At 27.9% G+C, this 26,161-nt stretch overlaps 7 protein-coding genes across 9 annotated transcripts; 2 read left to right on the plus strand and 5 right to left on the minus strand.

Moving 5' to 3' along the window:
* Window positions 1-73: 73 nt before the first annotated feature.
* Window positions 74-5,687, minus strand: LOC113796876 (uncharacterized). Its single transcript, XM_075822521.1, has 10 exons — window positions 5,004-5,687; window positions 3,105-3,278; window positions 2,943-3,043; window positions 2,781-2,869; window positions 2,666-2,719; window positions 2,300-2,593; window positions 2,164-2,230; window positions 1,877-2,095; window positions 1,534-1,810; window positions 74-1,040 (listed from the first exon to the last, which is right to left on the minus strand). The coding sequence occupies exons 1-10, from the start codon at window positions 5,632-5,634 to the stop codon at window positions 385-387; spliced, it is 2,562 nt and encodes an 853-aa protein (XP_075678636.1). The 5' UTR covers window positions 5,635-5,687; the 3' UTR covers window positions 74-384.
* Window positions 5,688-11,157: 5,470 nt separating this feature from the next.
* LOC142645688 (uncharacterized) lies at window positions 11,158-12,045 on the minus strand. Its single transcript, XM_075822606.1, has one exon. The coding sequence runs from the start codon at window positions 12,043-12,045 to the stop codon at window positions 11,158-11,160; it is 888 nt and encodes a 295-aa protein (XP_075678721.1).
* A 2,563-nt stretch (window positions 12,046-14,608) lies between these two features.
* Window positions 14,609-15,201, plus strand: LOC113796912 (uncharacterized). Its single transcript, XM_027347207.2, has 2 exons — window positions 14,609-14,701; window positions 14,773-15,201. Exons 1-2 carry the CDS (start codon window positions 14,624-14,626, stop codon window positions 15,199-15,201), a joined length of 507 nt encoding a protein of 168 aa, XP_027203008.2. The 5' UTR covers window positions 14,609-14,623.
* A 126-nt stretch (window positions 15,202-15,327) lies between these two features.
* On the plus strand, window positions 15,328-16,950 carry LOC113796910 (RUS family member 1). The gene is made up of 5 exons (XM_075822603.1): window positions 15,328-15,443; window positions 15,530-15,722; window positions 15,799-16,037; window positions 16,112-16,233; window positions 16,299-16,950. Exons 1-5 carry the CDS (start codon window positions 15,420-15,422, stop codon window positions 16,903-16,905), a joined length of 1,185 nt encoding a protein of 394 aa, XP_075678718.1. The 5' UTR covers window positions 15,328-15,419; the 3' UTR covers window positions 16,906-16,950.
* On the minus strand, window positions 16,897-17,763 carry Pfdn2 (prefoldin 2). Its single transcript, XM_075822604.1, has 3 exons — window positions 17,512-17,763; window positions 17,322-17,445; window positions 16,897-17,264 (listed from the first exon to the last, which is right to left on the minus strand). Exons 1-3 carry the CDS (start codon window positions 17,664-17,666, stop codon window positions 17,025-17,027), a joined length of 519 nt encoding a protein of 172 aa, XP_075678719.1. The 5' UTR covers window positions 17,667-17,763; the 3' UTR covers window positions 16,897-17,024.
* Window positions 17,764-17,937: 174 nt separating this feature from the next.
* Window positions 17,938-19,364, minus strand: LOC113796911 (dehydrogenase/reductase SDR family member 4-like). Its single transcript, XM_027347206.2, has 7 exons — window positions 19,130-19,364; window positions 18,868-19,048; window positions 18,718-18,795; window positions 18,624-18,647; window positions 18,367-18,559; window positions 18,177-18,300; window positions 17,938-18,116 (listed from the first exon to the last, which is right to left on the minus strand). The coding sequence occupies exons 1-7, from the start codon at window positions 19,276-19,278 to the stop codon at window positions 18,002-18,004; spliced, it is 864 nt and encodes a 287-aa protein (XP_027203007.1). The 5' UTR covers window positions 19,279-19,364; the 3' UTR covers window positions 17,938-18,001.
* Window positions 19,365-20,992: 1,628 nt separating this feature from the next.
* Window positions 20,993-24,776, minus strand: LOC113796917 (uncharacterized). 3 transcript variants are annotated; one of them, XM_075822600.1, is made up of 4 exons: window positions 24,385-24,773; window positions 23,959-24,309; window positions 21,489-23,446; window positions 20,993-21,419 (listed from the first exon to the last, which is right to left on the minus strand). In XM_075822600.1, the coding sequence occupies exons 3-4, from the start codon at window positions 23,284-23,286 to the stop codon at window positions 21,010-21,012; spliced, it is 2,208 nt and encodes a 735-aa protein (XP_075678715.1). In that variant the 5' UTR covers window positions 23,287-23,446; window positions 23,959-24,309; window positions 24,385-24,773; the 3' UTR covers window positions 20,993-21,009. The 3 variants fall into 3 exon arrangements, with proteins under 3 accessions (XP_075678715.1, XP_075678716.1, XP_075678717.1); XM_075822602.1 differs by lacking the exon at window positions 20,993-21,419 and having other exon boundaries at window positions 21,484-23,446; window positions 24,385-24,776; XM_075822601.1 differs by lacking the exons at window positions 23,959-24,309; window positions 24,385-24,773 and having other exon boundaries at window positions 21,489-23,476.
* Window positions 24,777-26,161: the final 1,385 nt, after the last annotated feature.

Consider the following 26,161-nt stretch of genomic DNA (forward strand, 5'->3'; position numbering starts at 1 on the left):
TATTCATTTCATTTCATTTTTTAGCATGGTTTCCATGGTGATCATCCAAAAAACAACAGCAACAAAAGAAGAATGATTCACAAAAATCAAACATGATTTTATTATATCAAATTTAACAATGTTTTTTTTCAAATATTTAATATTATGATTACAAAAGTAAAAACAAATGTAATGATGATGTTTTGGGGAGAGATCAATTTATAAATCAATCAAATGAAATTGTAATTTTAAAAAAAACAAAACAAAAAAAACAAACAAAATTAAAAAAGAAAAATACAAAAAATAAAAAATAATAAAGAGATCAAAAATTAAAAATGAAAATTTTACAAATTAATAATAATTTAAAAACGAAGAAGAAGAAAAAGAAAAAATTACAAAGAAAAATCAAATATTGAATGAAATTATCTGAGAGTTAAGTGGTTGCATTTCAATTTTCATTGGATCGGAAATAAATTCATTATCATCATCATTATCATCATCATCATGATGATCATCGTTAGTCGATATTGGATGATAGCCATCATTTAATGTTGTTATTGATGTTGTTGAATGATCATTATCAAATTTATTGATTCCATTATCGATTGTAACAACATTATCGTAATCATCATTATCATCATCATCATCATCATTATTTGATGATGACATTTTTAAACATTCTTTTGATTCAATTAATTCGGTTGTTGTTGTTGTTGATGCTATTGATAGATGACCACCACCACCACTACTATTACCAAAACCATTTAAACCACCACCACCATTACTACCGGTAACAGCCATCGTTGTTGAACTTGGTGATAAAAATGATGTTGTTGTTGTATATGATATACAGGAATCACGTGATCGCATATTTTGTTGTGAATGATTATGATGATTATTATTATGTTGATTATGATGAATTTTTGTTGATCCTAAAATATTGATTTGTTCATCATTATTAGTATTATCATCATTAATATCCATTGAATTTTGTTGTTTAAATAAATTATTATTATAATTATTATTTGTACGGGTAACATTAGGATTATTAGGATTTTTACCTATTCATTTGAGAATTGGAAAGAAAATGAAATGAATTAGCAAAATTAGCAATTATATCGTGGATTAATCAAGTGTTAATTAATTGAAAATAAAACAAACAAAAAAAACAGAAAAAAAGGTTAAACGTGCATAAAATTATCATCATCATCATCATTAACAACAACAACAATATCAAACATTGCGATTGTTTGGTTAGTTAGAATTGGTGGTGAATTTCTATATTTATGATAAGTGCGATTTGTAATTAAGAGATGCACACGCCATTCCACAATCGTTATAATTTCCAAAATTTTCGTTCATTAAAAAAAACAACAACAACAAACAAAAAACTTAATAACAAGCTATCAATCGATTAAGAAAAATAAAAAAGAAATTTTTGTAAGAAAAAATTAGTATTTTTTAAAAAGAAAATAAATAATAAAAACTTTTCATTTACAAGATAATCATTTGTTAAATCTATAAAGATTTTTTTGTTTTCTCGAATCGAGTTACCTGAAATATTTGCTGATGAATGTTTAAATGATTTTATATTATTATTATTATTATTATTATTGATTACTAATTTTCTATTCTGATTAATCTGATTATGTTGTTTATGATGATGATGATAATTATAATATGCAGTTGTACGATAATATGTTGTTTTATGTGCAGGATACTCGCCTCCATAACGTAATGTACGACGTAAACGGAAACGTTGAAAATGATTTCGTAATGAATTTCTTACTTCACCATTACAAAAACAATATAATACAGCAACTGTAAATCCCTGTTTTATTTTTGAAATTATATATGATTGATATTGTAATATAATTTTAAAAATTTCTTAATTTACCTGTGTGGATACAAGTATAGCTTGTGAATACTGAAATATCCATTTGGCTGTTGGATGTGTTGGTGTGACCAATACAAACATATAGCCAACACCTAATAATGGAATGAGTACTAATAAGGCTTTTGCTGCTTTACGACGTTGTTTTGATTCAATTGAATTCGATGAACGTAATTTTGTAATCAATACCCACATTATTTTACCAAGAAAAAATATGTTTATCTATATTTTCAAAATAATTATGAAAAACGTTAATTTAAAAAAAAAACGAAAAAAACCTATAAACTTACAATCAAAACTACTAGGATAGGTACTTTATAGATGTTATCATATTCATCTTGAGCTTGAAATGGACATCTGTCAAGAAAAAAAGGGTTTTTTCAATGTTAAAAATTTGTAAAAATTCGTAAAAAAAAATTCTCTTACTGAACCAATTCAGAATCATAATTGGAGAAATAAAATTTTGTTAATAACCAACATAAAATAATTAATGCAGGAAATGCCCAACCAATTATTAAATATTTAGTTATTTTAACAAATTCAATTGAAAATGTTTTTACAACTAAAATATAAAGATACAAGCCTTCAACGAACATCCAGAAAAAATTTGTACCCATTAAATATGTTAATAATATAACCGTTATGCATGATGCTTTTTGTGATGTTGGTGATGGATATGCATGTAAACGATCAGTTGTTATCCAACAAATTGCAATTAATCTATTGAAGAAGAGAAAAATACAAACAAACCAAATATATTTTTTGTAAACATAATTGTCTGTCAAAACTTACAAATAAGTAGCCATTAGATTTGTATGGATAATATTACGTACACAACGTAAATCTCTATCATAAAAACAAAGAATAATAATGATAAACATTGAAATTCAAATTTAAAATTGTTTACTTGAAATAAAGAAATATGAATAATGCAATCGATAATGCTAATAATGATAATCCATATCCAAAATAATATATATAGGTTGTATGAAGATTCTAAATCAAAACAAAGTAGAAAACAAAAGAATTAACCATATGATTGATTAATCACATCCATCAATCAATTTACCTCGATCGGTATCGGTATGGCTGTATTCAATGCTTTACATTGATCATAATCAGCTCGTTCAGCCCAAGTTCCATTTGGTAAACACATTCGTGTTGCATTTTCTTTTTTTTTAAAAATTTTTCATTGATGAAAAAGAAAAAATCAAACAAAACAAAAACTTACGACTTGTATCATATTTAATACCATTAAAATGTGAAAAACAAGGTATAATTGCTTCATTACCGGCTAATGTACGCATCCAACAAGATGCACCATCCCATGCTGATGGACAATATTTTCCTAATGATGATAATAATGATGATGATGATGATTCATTATCATTGATATCGTTTAAATCTAAAATTTTAAAATTTCAAAAAAAAATGAAAATGAAAATTTCCATCAATCAAATATCGATCAATATTAATTATCAAGGTATGTGTGATTGCCAAAATATGTTTTTAAAAAATCGATCAAAAATCAATCAATCGATCGATCGATCGATAAATTACTTCAATCTGAATATTTTTTTTGCTGCTGTTATCAGGAAAAACAAGAAGAAAAAACACCCGAAATAACAACAACAACAACAAATCTTTCAATCTGAAAAGAATTTTCTTTTTTTTCTGATCTGGAATATGGCCAAAAATTGTCAAAAAAAAATCTCATTCATTCATCAAAATTCACTGGAGAAACAAAACTGACAATTTCATAAATCAAATTTTGAAGAAAAAAAAACTCGAAAAACTTTTGCTGAAAAGTTCTTATTCTGCAATTCAACAGAATCATTTTTCAGAATTCAACAGAATAAAAAAAATGTTCAGTTTGATTGGAAAAAAAAGAGAAAAAAGAAGACCCAAATATGCTGATTGAATAGTAGTAAATTGTTTGCTTGTTTAGCCAAAGAAAGTATTTTTAAAACGATTTGATTTATTCATTAATTGAATTTTTTTTTCGGTTAATTAATTAAATAAATTACAAAAAGATCAAAAACAAAAGAAACAATTACAAAAAAACAACAACAACAGAAATAATTACAAAACAAAACAGCATTTTTTGGCTATAAAAACAATAAAATCAAAAAAAAAAAAATCAAATTTTTGTTGTTGTTGTTGCTGTGGGAAAACATTTCCGTGGTAACAACGAAAATGACAACAAAAATGTGAAATAAAGTTAATTATCCTATTTTGTAATGAATAATTAATTCATTACAAAATTGATGTTGATGATGATGATGATAATTTGTATTTTATTACACAAACATACATACAGTTTTCCGATTCTTAAATGATAATTTTAATTTGATTTTAGTAAATCTTATCGAATGATCATTATCATCATCATTCCTGTTACGTAAATTATATGATGGTTATAAATCCGACCCAGAAAAATAATTCTTCTTGTCTGATTTTTTGAGCCGGTTGTTTTGGGATTTTTTTTCAAATTTCAAGCTAAAACATTTTTGATTTTCTGGTTTTTTTTCTGGTTTGTCAATCTCTCTAGGGTAATCTTTCTATTTGTAAATGGGTTTTGATATTTATTTTATGTTCCAAAATTTTTGTGAACAAAAAAAAAAGAAAATGAAGCCAATCAAGCTAACACCAACACCCAAATAAAAACCAAAACAGTATGTGGTGGTGGCTTTCATCATCAAAAAAAATCAATCCATTTGCAAATTTACATTTTGGATTCATTCATTCATTCATTCAATGAATGAAAAAACATTGAAACACAGTAGTAGGTGATTGTGTAACAACAACAAAAGCAAAAGAATGACATAATTTTTTTTGGTTTTTGATGATTTCATTTACAATGGTCATGATTTACTTAATGCATCATAATCATCATCATAATAACAATGAATTCATCATACTGGAAAGAGAAAAAGAATGTGAATTTTCAATGTGATGAATTTTGCTTGTTTGTTTTGTTTGAAAAATCAATATACCCGGATAAAAATAGGATAAATATTTGTAATTTTTTAAAAATAAATATATACTTTTATCATGTGTGGATAGAGAAAATAATGAAAATTTGTAATGGAATGTTTATTATTGAATTTTAATCAGTAAGCAAACTTACCTGTAAATTTTATAAAATCATTGAATAATGATTCTGTTGATGTTGTTGTTGTTGTATTTGTCAATTCTATATGATTAGTTTCATTATGTAACCATTCTCGTAATAAATTTGTATCATCATTCAATGATGATGATGATGATAATTTTGATTCAGTTGATGATGTTAAATTTAAATGATATAATAATGATGATAATGATGTTTGATCTAAATCAGTACAATTATTTTCAATTGCCATTTTAAGTGATGTTAACAAATGATTTATTAGTTTATTATCATCATCATTTTGTTTAGTTATATCATCATCAATTGATTGTTGTTGTTGTTGGTGTTGATCAATAATCGTTATATTCATCATTTTTGCTGTTGTTGTTGTTGTCGTAGCGGATGGCAATAGTAAATGTTGTTGTTGTTGTTGAGTAAATGCTGTTCGATTTTTCAAAATATATTCATATAAAATTGATGATAATGTTGTTGTTGTTGTTGTTTGATCCATTTGAACATCATTATTATTATTATTATCCGGATGAATATTATTATGATGGCTACTGCCATTAGCCATACGGAAATTCACATTCAATTCATTCAAAATAACATGAAAAAATTCAATTAAGTGTGTATGTATAAAGACCATTAAAGTAGGTAAGTGAGAGAAAAAAAACAACTTTTTACTAACGATAATGATGATGATGACCAAAAATATTATTCAACAACAACAACACTTTAATAACATTATTATTATTATTTGGACGATGATGGTGATAAATTGATTGATTGATTGATTGATGATCCAAAAAAACGAAATGGATAATGGAAAAATGGAAAAATGGGCAAAAGAAATGGAAAAAAAATGAAAATGTCATCATTATTATCAGGTAAGAAACGAAAAAAAAGTTATATTCTTTTTTTTCTTCAACCACCATAACTATATAAAAATAATTATTTTGTTTAGTTTTTGGTTGTTTGTTGTTTACCGACGGTAAGATGATAATACCATTGTGATTAATCTTATTATGAGAGGGAGAGGGGGAGGGAGAGAGATGGCAAATTTCTTTTTTTTTAATGCCGGTTTTTTTTTGCTTGGTGGATTAAGTTTGTTTGTTTTTTTTTGTTTGGTTTAGGTTTCTTCAAATTTATTTTTAGATTTAATTCAATTCAATTCATTCAATGATTAAGATGATGATATCGATGATAGACGATTACAATTGTGTTCATTGTAATCATTAAAACTTTTACTTTTACTTAACAATCATCACCTACACACACACAGCACTGTATAATAATCATTGTGGATAATAATTATTATTTTTAGGAAAAATGAAATTAATCAAGTGTTAACCTTATTATAAATGTTCCACCAGTGTCGTCATCCAAAAATCAACCAGAAATGATTAGGTGAGGGAAAAAACAAAAACAAAAATAGGAAGGACAAATTCTTTGTCAATTTAATAATAATTTAAATGACAGAAAAATAAAACTTTGGCCGGTAATCAAAACCAAAATATTTAAAGAGAAATATGAAAATTGGATCATTCATTGGATGGATAACAATTGGATGACAACAAATATATGGTTGTAGATCCGAAAAATAAAATGATCCATAATACAGGTATAGGTTTTCACTCTATTTTTTTCCCCCATTTCATCATCATCATCATTCTAATATAATTGAGTTGTCAAGTCATTTTCTATTTGAATGTTTCCGCCGATTGTTTGATAATATTATTTTGTCAAACTAAGAGAGAGAGAGAGAGAGAGAGAGAGAGAGAGAGAGAGGCAAGAAAATACCTGATAAGATATTTTAAATGTTAACACTAATACAGACGATGTTAGTTTTGTTTTCATTTCACAGGAAAAACATTACTTACAAAATTTTATGTTTCTCTCTCTTTCGATGACAACCTGCAACAATAATAATAATAAATTATCGCAAAGAAAACAAAAAAAAAAAACCGATTATAACGATATTACAACACACTCTCACTACCGGTAACCACCATCATCATCATGATCGAATGGATGTTTACTATGAAAAAAAAAATAATATTAAAATGATGATGATGATGATTATATTGTCATTATTATAAGGGTTTTGTTTTTCTTTATATTAACACTTTGTAAAACAATCTATTAGCAAATCTTGTACGAGCAAAAAAAAAATCGATCTAAAAAACATCATTGATATTCATTATCATCAACAGATGAAAAAATAATTTTAAAACAGTCGATCAAAGTGTTAACAACATAATGATGATGATCATTCATTTGATGCATGGCATTTTGCTAAAAACAACAATATGGAGATCTTAAATAGTTACTATTTACCCAAAAAGAATTGTTTGATCGATTGTTTATATTACTGTTTATTTAGGTGTGTGTTTTTCAGGTAAGTGATTGAGTGAATTGAATATTAACAACAACAACAACAACAACAAACGAAAACAACCCACATAATAATAATAACCACTTTAATAATTGTCCAAACCAAATAACTAACTGTTGTTGTTACAAATATCCAAATTCAATTTCATTCAAAATCAATTATCAAAAAATCAAATACAAATATCAAATTTTTTTTTTTGCTTTTCTTTTCTGGTTATTATCATCATCGTCAAAAAAGAGAGAGCTATTTTTAGACATTTTATATTATTATATAAACAAATAGCAGCAGAAAATTGTTTCTTTCTTTCACTATAGATTCAAAAAAGATAAGAAAAATATGGATATTTGATGATGATTTGGTTGCATCAAATTTCGTTAGTTTTTGTTGGTTAAATGAGATGAAATAACTTTCAATTTTTTGTGGATGGAGATACATTTGATATAAACTAAACATGTGTACATTATGCAAAAAAAAAAACAAAAAATATTTTTCAGTTTTTCCAAAAAAACAAAAAACAAACAAAACAAAAATTGATTGATGGTCATTCCATTATGGATTCTTTGGAATTTTTTTTTCGTTTTGAGTAATAACATCCGTTACGTCTTTTATGTATGCGAAAATCGAATGTTTTTTGTTTTTGCGTTTTGGAATTTCAAAATTTCAAAAAAAAAATCAAAACAAAAAAAAATTTGTCAAATTTTTTTCACACAGGTTTTTCCTGATTGAATCAAATTTCTTCTTCTTTACAAATCGAAAATTCCAAGAAAATAAACATAAATGGTTGATGGAATTTTCTTTTTCTTCTTGTTCTTCGATGTTTGAAATTGATTGATTGAATGATTGAATCACTTTTTTTCCCTTTAGGAATATCAAATTTTTCTATGAATTATTAAAGAAATGAATAATAATGAGAATTCAATATTGAAAAATCAAAAGAATTTTGATCGTTTTACAAGTGCAATTCTTTTTTCTTTTTTTTTGTCAATTAAAGAATTTTAATTGACAAAACTATAATGTCTCCAACAACAACAACAAAAAATATCAATTTTTTGGATTTGTTTGATTTGTTTTGAATATCAAATTCTGAAATTCTGTGTGTTGAATCTAATCAGATTTCATTTTGAAAAGAAATTTGAAATATGATTTTTTTGTTTTTGTTTTGTTTAAAAACCAATTTATGAAAATATTTTTCATTCAAATGTTTCAGTTTGCTACATTTCAAATATAAATTGATAACATGCATAAATTTTTATCATTTTATTCAGATAACCATCATCATTAATTTCAACAACAACAACAACTACTACAGAAAGAGTGGAAAACACCAAAGATACATGCATACAAAGTATTAAATGGGAAAAAAAAGTTTTTTTTTCGTTGATTCAAAATTTTAAATCCTACTTACCGTATTTTTGTGTGATTGCAATACATATATATAGAGCAAAGAAAAGAAAATCTGAAGGATTTTTTTCAAAGAAGAAGAAAAAGAGGAAGAATTTCTTGGAAAATTATCAAAAAAGTAAATAGTAAAAATAAAAAAATGAATTAATATTTAACGAAATTTAGCTAAAAACAACAACAACAACAACAACAGTTGGATTCATAGAAATAAAGATTCGTTTCTTCTAACGAATGATGATGGTTGTTTGACACACATGGTATGATTTCATAAAATATGATGATAATGATGATAATAGTGGATAGAAGTAGCAGTTTGAATGAAGAATAAATCAAATCAATAAAAACGATGAACGATATTATACTATAGTTTTTTTAATAATAATGATATTATTATTATTATTATTATTCGATATCGACTATGATAAACGATTATTAATCGGTACATACCATAATCAACCAAACAGATATTATACGAAAAAAAATTGAAGAAAAACAAAGACGTCAGACCCTAATAATAATAATCTTACCATCATCAACATTATTATCATTATCATAATCATTGTTTGTTGTTTATCGAAATTTTCTCTCATAAAGATTTCTCTATCTCTATCCCTCTGCTATTTATTTATTTATTTAGGACTAAATATTTTGTTGTTTACGATGATAATCATGATGATGATAATAAATTTAATAATAAATTGATGATGGTGGTAATGTAGAGAGAGAGAGAGAGAGAGAGAGAGAGAGAGAGAGAGAGAGAGAGAGAGAGAGAGAGAGACAAACATTCAAATAGCTAATCTATTGGATTTGTGTATGGGGGGGGGTTTCAGCAAATTTTTTTTGCTAGTTTATTGATTTGATTGATAATTGATATCCCTATGCGAAAAAAAGCCAAATGTTATTTTCATTTTCATTTTTTTCATTAATTGACTTATTATTATTATTGGACCATATAAATTATGTTGTGCGAAACAATAAAAAGTCAAGTTGTTTTTTGACAAAAAACAAAGACTAAATCATCATTTGGATTGCATAGGATTTTCATATTTTTCCCTTCGCCTTGCAAGAAAAAAAAGAAGATAAACAAAAATTCATTGAAAAAAAATATTATTTGACAAAATCTGATTGAATCTAAAATCCCAGAAGTAAATAAATAAAAAAAACGGCAACAAAGAAAGACGACGACAAAGAAGATGATTATGATGAATAAATCATAACAGGGTAAATGAAATGATATTTATCAAAGAAGAATATTTACCCAAAAAAAAAGTAACAAAGTAATCAAATGAAAGGGGAAAACAAAAAAAAAAAAAGACTTACCATTGGATTTATTTTCTTTCTTTGATTTGATGTCTATGGTCGTCTATTTGCGTGTATTATATATAATAATAATGATGATGATTTTTTTTCCCAATGTTTGCCCGATTTTGTAGTTTATTCAAACAAACGAAAGAAAGAAACATCATCAATAATTTACTGTCGTTGTTGTTGTTTTTGATGTTGTGCATGTGCTGAATGATGAACAAAATGAAATAAAACAACGAATAATAATTTTGTATATGAAATGTTTTACTGTTTCATTTCATTTCATTTGTTTTTTTCCGTCTTTTTTGTTTGATCGAAATTGAATTCAGACGGGATGTTCAGAAAGATGTTCCAGGAGAGATGTTTTCAAATATCAATTCTTTTACTGTCACCAAAACAGAAACGAAAACAATATATCAAAGTAGCTGTTGCTATTGAATTGGTGGTTTGGTTTGAATCTACAGGCCATCATCATTCTCCAATTCATGAATCGATCGAAATGATTTTGATTTTTTTGTTTCTGGATTTCGGAGTCGATTCTTTTCACTATTTTTCACTATATAGATACTAAAAACATAAAAATCTAATGAAAACCACACAAACAAACACACACAGAAAGAGAAGAATGATAAATTTTCATTTCAATACTTGATTGATGGATGTGGATCGATGGATCGATTGATTATTTTATTTTGGCATTTTGCTGTTTTTTTCGGTTGTCGATTTTTGTTTTGTTTTGCAATGTTCAATATTGGTCGAGAATAGATTTTGCATGAATGTACAAAAAAAATTCGGATCTTTTGAAGAATAGGAACCCCAAAGTTGCCTTTTGAACAATAGGAACCCCAAAATCAAGCTATTGAAGAATAGGAACCCTAATTTTTTTCAAAATGTTTTCATCAATGATTGTTTTTATTATTGTTGAAAAATATATTTAATCAGTCAAATTTAATAAAATATCGTAGTATTTTTATTAATTAAAAAAAAAATTTTATTCTTTTTATTTACAAAAAATCACATAGATTACAAACACCTAAAGGTGCCAAAGAACGTTTCAAACAACATGATTCAAACAAAAATATATTGCTGTTGAATAGCTTCTAAAAAATTATTAAATGTGTCATTAGTGTGACGTTCTCGCCACATCATTTCCCATAAATAATTCTCAAGATGTTCACGTCGACACCCATTCATCTTTTTTATCATTTGCTTGCTTTTATTCCAGTAGCTCTCAATGGTTTGAGTATGTACTCCTGAAATTTTGTCAATGAAATTTAACTTGTGGTTGACCGTTCTATGTTCGAATCCTAATTCACGTTCAATATTAGTGTATGCACGCCATTGATCGGAATGGATAATCGATCCCGGTTTCGCCACTTTTTTGATAATTTTCAATAACGTCTTGGCATCTCGTTTGGCCACGATTTCCATATAGCCCAATGCTGGTCGAGTGCTGCAATCGACCATTCCAAATACCCAAATGGGATTTGGGCTTCTTCCGCGGTGATATTTTGGTTTGGATGAAAAGCAACTTTCATCTATTTGAATTATCCGTTGTTCTCCTCCCAACTTTATTGGATGTTGATCAAAATATCTTTTGCATATTTGTCTGAAGAAATTAAATACATCGACCATTGTATGATTGCTTACTCCCAGAGTTTCGCAAACATGTTTTTGTGATAATCCTCTTGACCACAAAATAATTGCGTGAATCCATGTACATAAAGCCAACTTTGAGTTGAAAAAGAAAGAATCACGCCGTATAGTTATTCTTGATTTAAATTTTTTACATTTGTTATTATCACATTTCCAAGTATATTTGTCTTTTGCTTTGGAATATGGTTCCCATTTCATTAAGTTTTTACATATTTCACATTTCATTGTGGATGCAATTAGTTTTTTATCCTTCATCCAATTGTATAATGGTAATACATCACTATTATTTATCATAGGCATTTTTTTTTTTTTTTTTTTTTTTTTTCAATTCAATTCAATTTATTGAAAAACGTTTATCCGAAAATTTATCATAGGCATTATATTTTGACGAATTTCTTGGTTCATATTCATGATTTATTTTGAAAATTGCAAGAACAAGAGTGTTCCAAGTTGATAATTGCACAAAAATAAGACGTCAAAGGTTAATTAACAAAGGGGAAAATCACAATTAAGTAAAATCACAATTAAGAAAATCACAATTAGGTAAAATCACATTTGAGTAAAATCACAATTAAGTGAAATAACAATTAAGTAAAATAACAATTAAGTAAAATCTTCATTGAATAAAATGACCATTGGGTAAAAATGTAAAAGATTATATTTATTTTATTTGAAAATGAAGAATGTAATAGTTTTCAAAGAAAGAAAGAGAAAACAATGATTTTGAAATGCTGTGACATTTAAACTTTTAACAATAACATTGTGATCGTAAATGAAGATTATTGGGTTTGTAGGTTATTTCTTTTGTTTTCTTAAAAACCGTTGGAAAATTCATTGAATTATGGGCGGTCCCTAAGACATTGCGTGGTCTGTGTGTGATTCAACGGTTCAAGATTCTTATTTGAAATTTTTCGGTTGGCATTTCTTCGTGCGTTTCATCATCACCTAATTTCCCTAACCTAAACTAACCTTCCTTAATTCCTTTCTCTATTTTCACAAGTTTGACATTTCATCGTGCGTTTCATATCCACATTTTGCTCCAAAAATGACCATTGGGTAAAAATGTAAAAGATTATATTTATTTTATTTGAAAATGAAGAATGTAACAGTTTTCAAAGAAAGAAAGAGAAAAAACAATGATTTTGAAATGCTGTGACATTTAAACTTTTAACAATAACATTGTGATCGTAAATGAAGATTATTGGGTTCGTAGGTTATTTCTTTTGTTTTCTTAAAAACCGTTGGAAAATTCATTGAATTATGGGCGGTCCCTAAGACATTGGTTTGTGTGTGATTCAACGGTTGAAGATTCTTATTTGAAATTTTTCGGTTGGCATTTCTTCGTGCGTTTCATCATCACCTAATTTCCCTAACCTAAACTAACCTTCCTTAATTAGGTGTGATATTTCTTCGTGCGTTTCATATCCACATTTTGCTCAAAAAATTCCCATTGAGTAAAATAACCATACAATGTCAATTCGCAGAATTTGTTCCAAAAATTGCTTTTTTTTAGTTTGATCAGTTAGGTTTTCCTCCGGAAAACCTAACTGACCTAAGAAATTAGGTTTTCCTCCGGAAAACCTAATTTCCCTAACCTAAACTAACCTTCCTTAATTAAGTTTGATATTTCTTCGTGCGTTTCATATCCACATTTTGCTCCAAAAATGACCATTGAGTATAATAACCATACAATGTCAATTCGCAAAATTTGTTCCAAAAATTGCTTTTTTGGAGTTTGATCAGGTAGGTTTTCCTCCGGAAAACCTAACTGACCTAAGAAATTAGGTTTTCCTCCGGAAAACCTAATTTCCCTAACCTAAACTAACCTTCCTTAATTAAGTTAGACAATTTTTAACTTTTTTTTTGTTTTTTGGAAATATCACTTTTATTCTTTTGTCGTTATTTTCATGTAATTTTTTAATTATGTTTTAATGTTTTTTGTTGCTTTTTCAAAAAAACATTCTTCAAGAATACATTTCCATGCTATTTTAAAAATTACATGATGAAAAATTTGTTTTTTTTTCCAAATTAACCTTTTGAAGAATAGGAACCCAAAATTTAACCAATTGAAGAATAGGAACCCAAAACCACTCTGGGGTTCCTATTGTTCAATTGACCCAAAAATTCAAATATTCAGCATGTTTTTTTTTCGGTAGTTGTTGTTGTGGTTGTCCGTTGATGATGGTAGTGCATTTGACATTCAACATTATCATCATCATCATCATCATCGACGACAATGGCAATAATGAAATATTTTGTCCATAAAGAGAGAAAGAGAGAATGAAGAATTGATTTTTTTTCGCCAACAACAACAACAACAGTGATTAATTATTATTATTATCACTTTGAATAACAATTGATCTGTTTTCCGAAATATTTCGAGATAAAACAATTTTTTTCGTTGAATTCATTGCGTAAATGTAAATGTTATTTTGCCAAAGAATTTTCGTTTTCAAATAAAGAACAGAAATCCAAACCTTAAGAATAGATTCTCTATATCTGTTGCTTGTTCATAGTGATTATAAGGATGATGATGACAAATTTTCAATGATTTAGCATTATTGATTGATTGATTGATTGATTGAAACTGTTATTATTATCATTGAAAATATATTAAGATTTCTTTCGAAAAATTTAATTATTTGATGATGATGTCATCAAGATGGTCGATCAATTTATCTTCCGGATCATTGAATTTCTCTTCCTTTCGTTGTTGTTGTTGTTTTTTTTCTGATCCGAAATGATCATTTTGTAATCTGGAAAGAAAAATGACCAGGCAAAAAAATACCGTTATTAACATATATAAATGGTTTTTTTTATTTGGAATTTTTAGATCGATGTTACATACCTGCTGGATTTTATTTATTTATCGGATATTATGATGATGATGATGATGATAAAAATTTTGATAATAACGTTGTTGTTGTTGACGTTGTCATCATCATCATCAATAATGGTTTGATTGAAAATTACTTTCGGGATTTGATTTAATTTATAGTTTCTTTTTGTCTTTTTCTTCGCGTACAGAATGGAAATTCTCCTGTTGTTCATTTTCTTGGCGGTATCGGAAATATTCATAAACTTTATCATTCAAATAATCATACAATAAAAGATTTATATCGTTTACATTTAAAATTTCATCAATTTATGGCTGATGGATTATTATCATCGACGACACCAAAACCAGCGGTAAAAAATGACGAAAATATGGCCAAATTTTGGCTTAATTATCAGAATTTTATATTCTATCCAACTCATCATCATCATCATCATCATGGTAAAATACCAGAAGTTTCGATTCCTGATGATTCATGGTGGTGGTGGCCATCATTGAATGAAACCATACATTGTGAGGATGAACCAACAATAACACCGGCAACAACAACAACAACATCGACAACTAGAAAACCATTTTTAATACCAAATTATTATTTTTATGATAATGATGAAAAGTGACGATAATTTACTTCGAACCAGAAAAAACAACCAAAAAAACAAAGATCAAAACTCGGATGTCGAACACCAAAAGGAAACATTCGAACGAAAAAAAACAATGTAGCATTGTTTATGAACGGTCCTTGTTTTGTTTTTTTGATCAACGTAACTCGTGTTAAAAAAATTCTTGATGAAAGAATATTCTTCAATCAATCAATCAATCAAGTAATCAAAATTAAATGAAATTAAAACGAATATTAAAGGTTTGATTGATATGAATGGATTGGTTTTTTATTGATTAAAAATTGTTATTTCTTTTTTTTCCGGGTGGGTTGTAATGTTTTCATAGAAAGCATTTTTACCGAATGGTTATCCACAATCGGTCAGCAATGATTATCTTGAATATCAATGTTGGGATAGTATACAGGCATTTTGTTCAAGTATAATGAATAATTTAGCAACACAAGCATTATTTAAAGGTGTTGGTGTTGGTGATTCATCAGCTACTGTTTTAGCTGCAACAATAACCTGGATACTTAAAGGTTTTTGCTTAAATCTTATTTGATTTGTTTCTAGAATCAATTGAAATTTTTGTTTTCTTTGTTTTCCAATCATAAGATGGTACATCAATCATTGGATCATTAATATTTGCAACCATACAATGTACACAAATGGATTCGAATTGTAAACATTGGCGTTTATTTGCCGATCTTATTAATGATTTGGCTATTTTGATTGATTTATTGAGTCCAATTTTTATTGGTCATTATTTTACAATTATACAATGTTGTTCAGGAATATTACGATCATTGGTTGGTATTGCTGGTGGTGCAACACGTGCAGCTTTAACACAACATGTATGTATAGGAATTTTTAATTGTAAATTTTTTTTTTAAAAAATATTATTTTTTTTTCATAAATTACCAATTAGCAAGCTAAATGTAATAATATGGCCGATGTTTCAGCCAAAGATCAAAGCCAAGAAAGAATTGTCAATTTGATTGCATTGATTTTTTCATTAATATTTATTCCATTTGTTTCCGATCAACCCATGTATGGATTTTGCATTTCAATCAAGAATTTTTAATTCATTTTCTTTTTTTTTCTTTTTTTCGCAGATTAATATGGACAATGTTTACAGTATTTACAACTGGTCATATTTATTCAAATTATCGTGCTGTACGATCAGTACGTATTGAAGTTTTTAATAAAAAACGTTTGGCAATATTTTTAGATAATTTTCATTTCAACAACAACAACAGCAACAAAAATCTATCAATCGATTCAATCAACCGAGAGGAAAATGTTTGGTTTTTTTATTCAACCAAACATGATCAAATATTTAAAAATGTTCATTTTATTCAACAACGACAAAAACAACTGCAGCAAACATTGACAAACAATTCAAAATTGATCAAAGATCCTATGAATAATCAATTCATGATTGATTATCAATCAAATCATCAAATCGTAATTTATTTGCATTCCAACGAATCAACACCAATGATTGAAGCATTATGTTTAGTTTTTATATTAAGAAATATGGATCGATTGTCATCGAACGATAGAAATCCAATCGAAATACATATGAAAAATATGTCAAAAATATGGAAAAAAATCAACGAAAATGATTGGAATATTTCACATGTTTTAATGGCCGAAACATTTATTGATAATGATGATGATGATAGTGATGAAAACTGTGATCATAAAAAATCTGATTGAAATTTTATTTTTTTATTAAAAGAATTTCTTTATTTTTCCAAACAATTTTTTTGTTTGGAAAATATTTACAGATTTTTAGATTGTAGGGGAGGGTGAAGGGTTAAAAAAAAAAGAAAGATTTATTCAACTAAAATCGATGATTTTGATGAATCTTTGGTTTTAGATTTATTTTCATTATTAGCCGAACTATCACCAGATATGGTTGAAACATTCGATTTTTCTTGTGATGATGTTATACCACCACCACCATCGACAGCATTACGAATCAATGGACCAAGATTATGTTGTTGAATATATTCATTAATAGCTGTTCCTTTTGTTTTAACACTTTCACGATAGGTTTCAATTGTTTTTTTGAGCTTTTTTTCGAAAAAAATAACATTGATTATTATCTATTGAATTGAATCAAAACATACCATTTCGAAATTTTTCTCCAATTCGGGCCGTACATTATCAACAGTTTGTTGTACAAGTATTCCGCCAATTAAACGATAACAAGTACGATCATTGTTCACTTCTTTTAATGCATCGATTACAAGTCTGATTAAAAGTAAAAAAAAAATTATTTTTTAAAAAATGATAAAATTCGAGTTTTTTCCGAATTACCGATGTTCAGTTGCTTCGGATTCAAGTTCGGAAACTTTTTGCGATAATGAACGTTGTTCGGCACGCATCTTATTCAGATTATCAACAATTGTTTGCATTCGACGTTGATTATTCAACATTGCTGCCGGATTATTAGCAGTTGCGGATGATTCCATAATGATTATTTGATAATAACTAAATGTTTTTTTTTGGATTTCAAAATTTCAAGAACAACGAAAGAATTTTCAATAAAAAAAAACACATGTCAATTGACCACTTTGTTTATGAATGGATGATCATTTAATCAATTCTATTTTGGTTTTTGTAGGCGTGGCATGTATGTGGTCACGTGATTTTGAAACGATTCAAACAGTTTGCGCGCGACCACACCGAATAGCAAATCATTTCTAAAGTATATTTTTTTTTTGAATTTAAAAATTTTATTCATTTGAACAAAAACAATCAAATCTTTAATTGTAAATTAAAGATTAAATCAACAAACAGCTGTGATTTATAATCGAGAAAATATTCCACCACTTGCAACAAAACTTTCACCCGTTATATAAGATGCTTCTTCTGATGCTAAAAACGTAACAAGATTGGCCATTTCTTCGGGTTTTCCCATACTTTTTTTGGATTTCGAAAATTAATTGAAATCATTCATCAATAAAACATGTAAAAATTACCGTTTGATAAGAACCATTTTATGAAATTCTTCTTCAAAATCAGGATTTTGCCATAAAGCTTCACTGAATTTTGTTTTAATCATGCCCGGACAAACACAATTAACACGAATATTTCGGCTAGCACCTAATGGACAAAAATTTTCATAAAAACTATATTTACAAATAAGAAAAAAAATCAACAACAACATACAATCAACAGCAACGATTCGAGAAAGACCAATAAGCGCTGTTTTCGATAATGAATATGTTGCCAATAATGGCATCATTTGATAGCCAACAAATGAACTAATATAAACAATCGATTTATCACCCGGTCGATTTTCCATATGTGGTACTAATGCTTTGGTCAACAAAAATGGTGCTTTAACATTTACATCCATAATCTATTATTAATCATCATTTAGCATCATTTTAATTGTTCAAAATACGAATATTATGATATCTTACTTTATCATAGACACCTTCGTCGCTCTGCAAGAAAAAAAATTGTTTCATTTTATTTACAATCTAAAAAAATGAAATTCAAACGAAATTTACTTACATCAAGTATAGCTCCAATGGCAGGATTGATTGCAGCATTCGAAACAAAAATATCCAAACCTTTGTATTTATCAACAATCTATTTTGGATTCGGGAAATTGGCCAATTTGAATACTCAACATTTGAATATTTGAATATAGATTATACATACAAATTCGGTCAATTTTTGACGATCATCAGATTTACCAACATGACAAACTAAACCAGTAGCCGATTTAAATCCTTCATCATGTAATTGTTTGATGGCACGATCAACATTCGCCTGTTTTCGGCTACTAACGATTACTGTTGCACCACTTTGTGCAAGACGTTGTGCAATTGAAAATCCAATTCTAAACAACAATAACAACAAAAACTAAATTTTTATTTTCAAAATTTCCAAAAAACCAAAAATGATTTTCAGTAATTCTCACCCATCGGTTGATGCAGTAACCAATGCAATTTTCGAATCAAGATTATATCGAGCTTTTCCCGGTTCTATTGATCCGGATGATGATGAAAATAAACGACGACAAGAATGATTAAATTGTCGATTAATTATGGTTCGCCGTAAAACAAACATGTTTTTGTTATTTTTGGTCAAATGTTTTTAGAAAATGAAATTAAATCTGACGATCGGTTAGTTAGCAAATGCATATGTACCCTTGTTTGTTTTGTTCGATTAAATTACAACATTTTTCATCAACAGATGGCAATGCAATCATAGTTTTTATTACTCAAAGACAACGTCATCTATTGAATGAACATTGTACTAAAATTATCAAAAAAATTTTTGAAAATTCAAAATTCTTTCAAAAATTTGGAAAAAAATTGCAAAAAAACATAGGATAAATGTTTGGAACATAATCGAGAATATTTTTGTCGTATTTCCTTTGGTAATGATTCAAGCAAACAATTTTGTTTATCAATTTCCATTTGACAAAATTCTTCCGGTAATGGTAGAATGTGTCCATCAAGTTGTACAAATGATTTCGGATTATTCAACGATTTCGGTTCATCATCATTATCATGTTGATAGGTAGTAAGATCGATTACTTCATTTTTGAAAATCTTTTGTTGTTGTTGTTGATGTTTTGATGGTCGTTGAACCGATGAAAAATGTTGTTGCTGTGGTTGTGGTTGTTGTTGATTACCATTTTGATCATGTAAAATGGCCATCAATTGAATACGTTCTAAACGTTCATCAATCATTTCCAATAATTGATCAATTTGTTCATCATTATCAAAATGAACATTTTCAATTAAATGTTTACGATAACTATGATTATTATCATTATTATTATTTAATTGTTGATGATCAAAAACATTTTGAATTTTTTCCTGAAATGTTTCATTATTATCATCATTATCCAATGATTTACCATTATTATCATCATGATTATCATCAATTGGACAATTATTCATTGGATTTTTTTGTCGATAATCATCCAATAATTCTAAATATTCAATCAATGTATACAAATATAATGGTTTCAATATTGTTAATCTTTCCAAAAAATTTTTACGAAAAAATATTTTCGGTTCTGGTACCTGAACAATAGTTTCATCAATTCGATTATCTTTTACATCATTTTCATTGGACATGTTCTTGACAGAATGAAATTAACGAAAAAATTCTTGACCGAGCAGAAACAAAAAAAAACCAAAACAAAACAAACGAAAAAAAAGCAAATTCTACTCAAGAAATATTTCTAACGGAAATTTATACCGACCAAACAAAAAGAAAAGTTTCCAGTAAACAAACAAAATTCCAAATTCTATTCATTTAATTATAAAAAAAATTTTAGAAAACTCAAAACAAAAAAAAGCAATTTTTCTCCATTAGGAATACACACAAAACTTTCATTTTTCTTTGGTGATGATAAAATGATGGTAATGGAAACAAAAAATCAAATCAAATGAATAAGTAGAGAATAATTGAAAATATTGAAATCGATTGATTGAAAGATGATAAAGTGGAAAAAAATTGTTTTCTTGTGTTTATATAATCAATCAATCAATATTCGAGGATAGAAAGTTTTGTTGTTGTTGTTTTGAATAAATAAACTATCATTGATTGATTTTTTCTCGAATGAATTTTTAGCTAAATTTTTTTTTTTAGAAAATAAATATACACAAAGTGAATTTGAATGTTGGGGATATAGTAGCCAAAAAATTTTTTCCCCTTTGTTTGTTGTTGACTATCTACAAATATATGAGTGATAAAGAAGAAAAAAAAATTTTGATAACATGGATAAGAATAATTCGAAATTATTTGTGCAAACGATGATAATTGATGGTGGTTTTACTGTTTTCAACATTCACTTTCATCATCCCATGGATCACTTTCATTTCCATCATCATCATCATCACCACCATCAACACCATCTGAATCGGATAATTCTAATGCAACACGACGTGCCAATATTGATGCAACATCATGTAATGGAACATTTTGTTCAACTTCTCTTTTCTTTTCTTCAGCAACACGTTTCAATTTTATACCATGTCTTATGGCGGCCAATAAATTTGATCGTACATCATCATTAGCATTCGATTGTGTTAATGAATTTGGATCGATTTTTTTAAGGACAACAGATTTTAATTCTTCAGCTGTCGGTTTATTTGCTGTTTGTTGTTTATATGATGCTTGTTGATTTTTCATCGGAATCATACCATTTCCATTCATTGGTGGTGGTGGTGGAGGTGTTGAGGTATAATTATCTATTAAAATCGCATTTATAAAAAACAAATTACATTCAAATCGATTAAATTATGTAAATATATACTAACTGTTTGAATTTGTATTATTATTATTATTGTTGAATGAAGTGGTTGTCATTGCTCCTGTTGGAGGTGGAGGAGGCGGAGGCGGTGGTAAGGATGTATCAATCATATCATTAGCCATTCCATTTGACATTTGAGCATTTTGTGAAGCAGAAGGAGGAGGTGGTGGTGGTGGTGGCGGTGGAAGTGAATCTCTTGAAACCATTCGATTATTATTCATAGAATCTTGTCGCATTTCTACTTCCTGTCCATTGATCATCATCATTGACGTTTTTCTTGGTGTTCCTGGCTGAGAATTTGCACTGGAACTACTACCACTTCCACCCGGTGGTGCAGGCGGCGGTGCTGAAGGCCTTGATACTTGAGCAGCAGATAAACGTCTTGTTGGTGTTGTATTATTATTATTGGCCATATTAGCACTTGGAGAATATTGTTGAGGTGGTGTATGTTGTTGTTGTTGTTGTCCATATGACATTGTTGTCGTTCCATATTGTTGTTGTTGTTGTTGCTGTGTTGAAATCATTCTTGTTTGACCAGATGATAAATTATAACCGGATTGTTGTTGTTGGTTATTTTGATAATAATAATTCTGTTGTTGTTGTTGTTGCTGCTGTTGATGTTGTAATTCCAGAGAATTAGGTCTAGCTGATTGTTGTTGTTGTTGTAATCCAGGTTGCTGTTGATAAGGTATCGATGTAGGTTTAGTATTATTATTATTATTATTATTATATTGATGATGTTGTACATAATGATGTTGATAATTATTTGGATCTATATATGATCCTTCAATCACAGTATATCCTGTTCCAGATCCTGGTATTATTTGTTTTGCTGTTAAAATTTCCATTTGTTGTTGCTGTTGTTGTGTCGTATAAAAACCCGGATGATAATGAGAAGTTGGCTGATTTGTTGATGGATAATATTGTTGTTGTTGTTGCTGGGAAGGTGGTGGTGGTGGTGGCAATTGTCCATATGAATTTGAATCAGTTGATGATTGATAATGTAATTGTTTATTCGCTGATGTTTGTTGACGATTTCGTTTTGTTGATGATTTTGATGAACCACCTGATGTATTCTGTATATCACCACCATGATGTTGTTGTTTATTTTTGGCAATTTTTGTTGATCGTGAATGTTTGGATGAATGTGGTTCTTGTAACATTTCTTTACGCCATAATTCGAAAAAATAATTTGGATTCGTATAAAGCGTTAAACCATTAATATTATCATCACGAAATGGATTTAATTTATCTAATGATGGTGGTGGATCACAACGTTGATATACTTCACGTAATGAATCAGGTATTGTTGTACGTGCAACAACTTGTTGATCAAATTGTTCACCACTACCGGTAGATGAAATACCTGTCGATCCACCACCACCACCACTACGATGTATAATTGGTTTTCTTATTGTCATCATCATCATCATCATTGTTTGTTGTTGATGACGATAATAATAAGGATCATTATAATGAGAATTATCCTGTGATGATGATGATGAATCTAAATGTTCAACATGTTGTGATAATTGTTCAATTCTTGTTTGTAATTGTGCTGAACGTTGTAACATTGATTGTAAATCATCCAATAAACAACCAAATAAATTTTCAGCATGTTTTGATAATGATGATAATTGTCTAATAATATTACCAAGTGTACCATTTGTAACACATTCTAATTCATTTGGTATATTTGGTAATGATATTGGTTGATTATTTGTTGTTGATATATTATTACCGGTTGGTTGAAAACAACCACGTGATACATAAATTGGTTGTATAACTCTTTGTTCTAATGGCATCGTTGTTTACTTTTTTTGTATTTGGTGATATATTTAATTAGGAAAAAAAATGCAGATGATGAAGAAGAAATTATGAAATTCGATGATTGATTGGCACAGATGATGATAAGGATGGAATTATCCTTACAAATTATAATTTAAAGTTGATGTCTATGTAAATCTGTGTGTGAATGAACGGAAAAATAAAAAATAAAAATTTAGTAAATTTCTCTCTCTGTGTTTGATAAAATAAAAACCATTATCATCATCATCATCATTTGTGGCATACACAGGGAAAAAATGTGACGTATTTCATCCTTTTAACCAGGCGTTTCTATAGTTTTTTTTTCTTTCTGATCGATTGTATATATCATGATGATTATATGATTATAACATCTCACATTGCTAAATATCAAAACTAACAAAAACTAAACTAAACACACAACAACAGAGCCACATTGACAATACAAACATTAATTTTTTTTTCAAAACAGGACAAGCCCTTGTGTGTTATTAGAAAAAAAACATTTTATCATATAAAAACTTGCAATAACATTTTGTTGTTGTTCAAATGGCAAACGAAAACGGAAATCAAACATTTTTTTATTTTTCATTTGACAATGACAATCGATTTTTGTGAATGATGATGATGATCATTGAACGGATGAAATTTCATAAGAATTGAAACATTACCTAAACATTGAATTGATGTAAAATTGAAGAAAAAGACGTCGTTGTAATCACATCATATTCTTTTGGAATTGGCTTTAAAAATTTCTTTGGTTGAAGCGAAAATAGGTTGTATGGGTGATGATGATCAACGATGAATCATATCCTGATTGTTGTTGTTGTTATATGGTTTTATTATCATTATTAATAACGGATTGATTCGAAAAAATTGAAATCACTGAGCTCACAATCAAAATGATGATGATGATGATAGTTGAAATGGAAGACGTTTTAAATGTGATTTATGTTGTTGTTGTTTTTCAATAATAAAAATTACAATAAAAAATTTTTCAATTCATAATCCTTTGATCATTTCTGGAATGTGGAAAGAGAAATTAACTTTAGTCAAAAAAAAAACAATAAAATGACAATCGCCAAAAAAAAACGTACCCATTCGATTTCTTTTTGGATTCGATCGATTGATTAATTAATAAATCAATACAATAAAAGAAAACAAGCACAGAATGATACTATGGTAATCAGATTTGATAATCATCATCATCATTCTATCATTTATCCAACACAAATTTTTCGATTATCTTTTCAAATATTGATTGCAAAAAGTGTTGTTATTTGATGTTGTTGTTGTTGTTAGTAACACGGAAAAATTGCCATCAACCAGCCAAAATCCTCAATAATAATTTATGATCGAAACATGATGATAAATTTCACTGACTTTTACCATTGAAAAGAAAACGGATAAAAATTGATTAGTAATTAAATCGGAAAAATTACAAAAAATAAAAAAAAAAATACAATCAATCGGCCACACAAACAAACAGAAAAAAATTACAGAAACAGAAAAAAATTTTTAAGGAGCGAACTTTTGCTTGTAAGAAGAATAGGCAAAATTTTTTTTTTTTTTTTTTTTGATGAGTCGATCCATCAAAAGATACTTCCACTACTACTACTACTACTACAACTATCATTTGGATATAGAATCCTCTTGTCATTTCAAATAGGTAGAGGTAGATGGTGATGATAGCAGTATGCGGAAATTCAATTTTAAACAATACTACTACTTTTTTTTCGTATGTGTGTGTGATAGTAGTCAATAAATGAAGTGAATCAGAATTCCATTTTTCCACAATAGAATCATTCGAAAAAAAAAATACTTTGATGATTCGCTAACGGATGGCGCACTATTCGTATTTGGATCGACATTATCATTATCATCATCATCATCATAATTGGAAAAGTGTTCGCGAAACTTGTTCGAATTTCCCGTTGTTGATGTCGTGGAAAAATTCGGGTAAAATTTTGATTGAATCATCGGGTAAATATTGATCAATTTCCAAAATGAATTAATGATAATTATCCATAGAATTTCATTTTTTTTTCTTCAAAAATATTCATTAAAATGTTTTGGATGAAATTCTTCAACGAGGTCAACGGAAATGATTTGTTGTTGTTGTTGTTAATTGTGGCTTCAACAATTTGATCGTCATTAACAAAATGCAGTATTTGTTAATGGTCTTTACGCCTACACACACAAATATAAATTTATTTTTGTCTTTGTTGTTGTGAACATGAAGAAGAAGAAACTGAAAATACTACATCCATAATTACTGCTTTACTGAAAAAAAACTTCATCCATTCATCGCGAATGAAAAGTTTAAATCAAAAAGAATCGAATCGTATGATAAGATGATGAAATCTGTCATCCAAAAGAAAAAAAATCCATATCACACAATGGATATTCTTTGTTGAAATATAGCATTTAAAAAACCGAAACAAATATCAAATGTATGGTTTAAAAAAAAGAAAAATATTTCATTCAACTTGAAAAAAAATGTCAAATATCAAAGGATTTATAAATCAATCAATCAATTTTTTTTCGGCGATAACAAAGCGGCAACAAATGAAAGTGGATTTTTTCGTTTATTCGATTTTTCCGTTTGATTTTTCATCTTTTTTGATTGATTTTCATCAAGTTCAGGCCAATCGACGGATTTTTTATGCTCATTACCTGTCGGTTTGGTATTATTGTTGTTGTTGTTCAATGTTTCTGTACCATCGATTATTATTTTTGGATCCAGATCAATACCATTATCAACGGTGGTAGTTTCTTCATCATCATCATCATCCAAGAATAATGCTGGCGATTCATTTTCAACAAAATTCAATAGATTCAGTTGTTGTCGGATTTCATTTTTAACCGGTGATG

Source organism: Dermatophagoides pteronyssinus, unplaced genomic scaffold (genome assembly GCF_027571235.1).
Source record: "Dermatophagoides pteronyssinus isolate colony J.1.1.1.1 unplaced genomic scaffold, Derpt_VIB-CSIC_2022.12 sq0018, whole genome shotgun sequence".
Taxonomy (NCBI): Eukaryota; Metazoa; Arthropoda; class Arachnida; order Sarcoptiformes; family Pyroglyphidae; genus Dermatophagoides; species Dermatophagoides pteronyssinus.